This window comes from Merops nubicus, unplaced genomic scaffold (assembly GCF_000691845.1).
Source record: "Merops nubicus isolate BGI_N331 unplaced genomic scaffold, ASM69184v1 scaffold122, whole genome shotgun sequence".
Lineage (NCBI taxonomy): Eukaryota > Metazoa > Chordata > Aves > Coraciiformes > Meropidae > Merops > Merops nubicus.
Genome location: NW_008591319.1, coordinates 1 through 5,606, shown reverse-complemented (window position 1 = coordinate 5,606; position 5,606 = coordinate 1). Strand labels below are relative to the sequence as shown.

Genomic DNA, 5,606 nt, shown 5'->3' with positions numbered 1-5,606 from the left:
CTCTGGCCAGGCAGTGGAGCCACTGGAAAACCCCATTGACAGCTCTGCCTTTGAAGGTGAACCAGTGAGGGCAGGCAGAGTGGAGAGGAGACCAAAGCCAGTGAGAGGAGCAGAGGAAGGTGGAAAAGCCAAGCTAGACTCCTCTCCTCCGTGGCTCAGCAGGGGGGTGGGCAATGGCACTGGCCCTGGCTGGAGCTGAAGCACGTTGTTGCTAACAGCCTTGGAAAGGCTCCTTCCTGGTGCCCAGTGTCCCCCTGCTGTCCAGGAGTGTCCTCAGCCAGGGTCAGCTCCCCTTCCCCCCTCACCCACCCCCAGCCTGGAGCCTCCCACCTTCACTTCACTTCTTCTCAGCTTTGGGGGGTGATTGAGCCCCCTCCCCACCCGGGCCCTGCTGGGCCCTACCTGTGCCAGCAGGATGTTCAGCACCTCCTCGTTCTCGTTCATCTCTTCTTTGGAGACGTCCTCCTTCGACAGGCTGGCGATCTCCTGGGCAATCTTTGTCTCACACTCCTGCCGTGGGGACAGAGCAGCTTGTACAGCTTTTATTTCACAGGATTGACTGTGAAAACTGAGAGTATTTTTTTAACCTATTCTTTTCCAAATTTAGAATGGCTGTCACGGTTGTCTTAGAAGCTCCTGGCAAGGTCTGACCCTTGGCTGGGACATGGGGCAGGTTAGAGAAAAATGCTTCTGGGGTTTGTTAACCTTGAATCTTCCAGTGATTTCTTGTGGCACTGCAGGACACAAAAATGGCCCAAGGGGGAACCCCTCTGCTGGGAGCCCAGCAGGAGAGAGTTGGGCTGGGGCAGCTGAGAGGAGAAGGCTCCAGCTGGGGAGACCCCCTGGGGGCTGCCAGGGCTTCAAGGGGCCCATCAGAAAAGATGGGACAGTCTTCTGAGCAGGACCTGTTGTGCCAGGACAAGGGGTGATGGGTTTAAACTCAAAGAGGGAGATTTAGACTAGAGAGAAGAAAGAAATGTTTGACACTGAGGGTGGTGAGCCCCTGGCCCAGGCTGCCCAGAGAGGTGGTCGCTGCCCCATCCCTGGAACCATCCCAGGGGAGGTTGGACCCGCCTCCCGGCAGGGGGTTGGACTGGGTGACCTTGAAAGTTCCTTTCCAACCCAAACCAGCCTGTGATTCTACAAAAGGTAAGAAATCTGCAGTACCAAGACTGAAAGGTGGTTTGATCCAAGTGGGTGCCTCTGCGTGGACAGAAACTCAGGACCTGTGGTTTAGAAGTCTGGCCAATAAAGAGGCAAGTGACCCACCTGTCTCTTGGCTTCTCTTAGTTTCCTCTTAAGAGCTGTTAAAATTCTTTGCACCTCCCAGAGTCTCTCTTCTTTGGATAAGTCTTTTATCCCTGCTTGCAAGTCTCTGTGTAAACAGTTCAGTAGGAATTCCTAGAAACATTGCCAAAGAAATCAGTGTCGTTAATACCTCGTAGCAGGGCACACTGACAAGAAAAATCTTTTGGGGTTTGTGAGCAGAGGAGGCTCAGGGGAGACCTCCTGGCCTCGACAGCTCCCTGAGAGGAGGCTGGAGAGAGGTGGGACTGCTCCAACAAGCCTTGGCACGTGTTCTAGAACGAGCTGAAGAGCAATATTAAAGACCCCACACTAACACCTTCTCCTAACCACCCCCAGCAGACACACCTTCAGTCCTCACAGGACTGTCACAGGACAGGGGGTAAGAACCACCCAGCTCATCCCAGCAGTCTCCACCAACAGGAGAACTGTGAGTAAAGAGTCTGTAACAACTTGTGAGACCTTACTGCTGGAGCAACGAAAGGCAGAGGGAGAATCACTCGAGTGACTGCCAACCTGTCTCCTGATTTCCTCCTTGATGCTCTCCTGGGTCTCTGGCAGTGCTGGCATCGTGGCCATGTTGGACCAGCGCAGGGGTTTTGTCACCTGCTTGAGGGTCACGTCCCCAAAGAACTCCTGGACGTGAGTGAAGAACACGTAGAGCACACGGTTGCTGATCTGCCAAGGAAGGATGGAGAAAAATACTGGTTGGGATGGGATGGTTTCTTCACTGCCTCCACCTGTGGAGCACGGGAGCTGCCTCCAGGAATGAGCAGCCATCAGTGTGTCTGGCTGGGAGTCGTCGTCCTGTCAGCTTGCCCTAAGTGATTAAAATCTTGATTAAAGCTGATACTCTAAAAACGACCCAGTGCTGGCCTCAGGGAATCCCTTCACTCTCTCTCTTACCCGTGTGTCTGAGGCATTTTCACCCTAAACTCTGCATTTTTTACACATCTTGACCCACCACAGTTATCTCCATCACAGGTGCTCTATTCCTTAACACAAGACAGAAACTGGGATTTATTTTCATGCTGTATCTTCCATTAAAATTCAAGAATTCATGTTGAAAGGAAGACAAGAATCCTGCTGCTACCAAGACAACTGGGCCTATGCTGGTTTGTCTTAATTGTTACTATTTTTGTTAGCTGGAAAGCCTCTGGTGCAGCAAAACAGCCCAAAATAACCCTCAGTCCTTTTGCTACGAGGCCTCCTCTTAAGATTCTTTCAGTTCTAAAGCCAGGGTTGCCTTCTACAAGACCCACACCCAATCATGTTTCATGTTGTGCACAGGCCGTGTTTAAATTAAATGTTGCCAAGGTTTATTAAGGAATTGATCCAGAAACCACAAAATCTTACTGGAAAACTGAGCTGTCCATCCCCAGCAGTGACACCAAAGTCCCCACTGCACCAGGAGGATGGATTTTGGAGGGTTCATTGGCTGGATGTTACAATCAAGCAGCACTAGAGCCTTCCCTGAGTGATCACTGAACCAAAAGCCTGCAGAAGTTGTGTCTCTGTGTGAATTACAGGAGGAATTCCACGTGAAGTCACCTCTGCTCCCAGCAGGATGAAAACCCCGACTGCAGCTTTAGTGGCACTGCCCCATGAACCCAAATGTCAGGCCCAGGCTCTGCAAACTCACGTTCAGAAAGTCTTCTGCTCCCCCTTTCCCAGTGTTCTGGGTCCCCAGGGTCCAAAGAGAAGCTGTAATTAACCCTGTCAGACACCACCCCATTGCCACCCCAGCTCCCCCCTGGGCTGAAGCTGCTGCAGCACCGCCGGGTGCCCGTACCTGCACCGTGGGGCTGAGCACTATGGAGATGTTCTGGATGTTCATCTTGGTCTCCAGCTCCTTGGCGATGACGTGGTCCATGTGCACCACCAGCCAGGAGATGAGGAGGTGGTTACACTCGGGCAGCTCCTTCAGCAGCCTCTGGCACTCCTGGACCTTCTCAGCCTCCGAGCTCCTGCCGCAGGCGTCCTCGAAGCGGGGCATGAGCTCCTTGGTGAGCAGGTTCTCGGGCAGCTCCCGCAGGTACTGCTTCAGCAGGCTGGCCACCGTGTTGGGCTCGTACTCCTCCAGGTTGGGAGACTCCTCCCGGTCGTAGGCTGCCTTCAGCTCGTCAACTTTTGACTTGATTCCTTAAAATAGTCCAAGAATTAAGAGAAATCGTTAAGCGTAAATATATAATCCTTCTAGTTTTTTTTCCTTTTGAGGTGTAATGACTTCAGCTCTCCTTACAATTTCAGCTAATGAAGGAAAAGCTTTTAATTTATCTAGGTTATCTACGTGTAATGAAGTTAAGATCCTGACTCCAAACGAGGTGAGCACTGCTGCTAAAAGCAGGGAGGGAAAGCCCAGCACAGCTCCGGGTCAGGGCTGGCACCAGCATTGCCTGGGGAATATCAGGGAACAAGGCCAGGCTGAGGAAAGGAGAGGAACATCAGCTCTGTGGTGTGTTTGTCTTCAGCCTCTTCCTGCCCGTGCAACTGTACAGCCCCCAGCCAAGTAGCAAATATGTTCTCAGCTCCAATGTTGTGCAACAAGTTCTACCTCTGACAGCTTTCCTGTCAAAACAAACCCTTGCTCCTGGTTCCCAGGCTTCCAGCTGGCCCTGCTCGGGGAGGATCTCACACAGGGGGAGATCCTGGAATTGTTCTGCTTGGAAAAGACCTTTAAGATCATCAAGCCAACCACTGATCTAACTCTGCCAGGACCACTGGTAAACTGTGTCTCGCAGCACCACCACATCTCCATGGCTTTCTCCAGGGGTGGGGACTCCACCACTGCCCTGGGCAGCCTGGCACAGCCCTGGGCAACCCTCCAGGGAGAGAAATTGTTCCTCATGTCCAACCCAAACCTCCCCTGGCACAACTTGAGGCCGTTTCCTCTTGTCCTATTGCTTGTCCCTTGGGAGCAGAGCCCGACCCCCCCCTGGCTCCAGGCTCCTGTCAGGAGCTGTGCAGAGCCAGAAGGTCTCCCCTGAGCCTCCTGTGCTCCAGGCTCAGCACCCCCAGCTCCCTCAGCTGCTCCTCACCACACTTGGCCTCTAGACCCTTCCCCAGCAGCTTCGTTGCCCTCCCCTGATTTGAGGCACCTCATGAATAAAAATGCATTCACACCATTATTTATCCCAGCCAAGACCTTCTGTAAGATGTTTTTAAAACTCAGTGATATTCCAGTCTTCCCAAACTTGGCAAAATTTCATTTTTAAAGCTCAGACACCCATGTGAGGGACCCTGACTGATGTGCTGCCATGGCCTGGCTCGTCCAAGCAGCAGTGGGTGTGCTCAGCCCCTGGCAGTAAGCTACCAGGTAAGCTGCCAGGGCTGGGAGGTTCTTCAGCCAGTGCTGCTGCCTCAATTTAGGCAGCCCTACCTACACAAGAGGGTGCTGTAGGGCTGGAGAACACCTAGGAACTGTCAGAAACAGTCACTGGAAAACACACCTTCTCCCATGAGAATTCCCAATGGAATTCCACCAGGGTTAATGAGCCTGCTGTTGCTAAGCTGGGACAGTGAAACTTGTCCTTTCTGATTAGACAAAAATCAAAGAAAAATCAAAGTTCATTAAAAAAAATAAAACATCCACTGGAAGTACCTGGAAAAAGCAATTTAGCAGGAAGCTTAAGCAGTAAAATGGCTGCATCTCATCTCTGCTTTTGCAATCAGCTCATACTCCTATCACATCGTTGTAGTTCTGAACCAATTTCAAATCAAATGGCTGCATTTCTGGACCAGTTTCAAATCAAATTGTATTTCTGAAACAATCTCAAATTGCTGCATTTCTGAACCAACTTAAGATCAAATTGTTCCATCCCTGAAGAAATCTCAAATCAAATTATTGCACGTCTGAACCAATCTCAAATCCAATCATTGCACTTTTGAACAAATTTCAAATCAAATCGTATTTCTGAAGAGATCTCAAATTGCTGCATTCCTGAAGAAATCTCAAATCAAATTATTGCACTTCTGAACCAATCTCAAATCCAATCATTGCACTTTTGAACAAATTTCAAATCAAACTGTATTTCTGAAGAAATCTCAAATTGTTGCATTTCTGAACCAATTTAAGATCAAATTGTTGCACTTCTGAACAAATCTCAAATCAAATTATTGCATTCCTGAACAAATCTCAAATCAAATCATTGCACTTTTGAACAAATTTCAAATCAAACTGTATTTCTGAAGAAATCTCAAATTGTTGCATTTCTGAACCAATTTAAGACCAAATTGCTGCATTCCTGAAGACATCTCAAATCAAATCGTTGCACTTCTGAACCAATCTCAAACCAAACTGT

The 5,606-nt window shown here is 49.9% G+C and overlaps 1 protein-coding gene across 1 annotated transcript in view; it reads right to left on the bottom strand.

The window, feature by feature from the left end:
- The window catches only part of RALBP1 (ralA binding protein 1), a gene marked incomplete at both ends in the record, with an annotated part of 5,019 nt that extends 1,572 nt beyond the window's left edge, over positions 1-3,447 (bottom strand). The window contains 4 exons of the mRNA XM_008950203.1: positions 403-510; positions 1,270-1,401; positions 1,822-1,983; positions 3,098-3,447. Coding sequence (XP_008948451.1) covers positions 403-510; positions 1,270-1,401; positions 1,822-1,983; positions 3,098-3,447 — 752 coding nt within the window. The remainder of the gene's footprint in view (positions 1-402; positions 511-1,269; positions 1,402-1,821; positions 1,984-3,097) is intronic.
- Between the last annotated feature and the right edge of the window lie 2,159 nt (positions 3,448-5,606).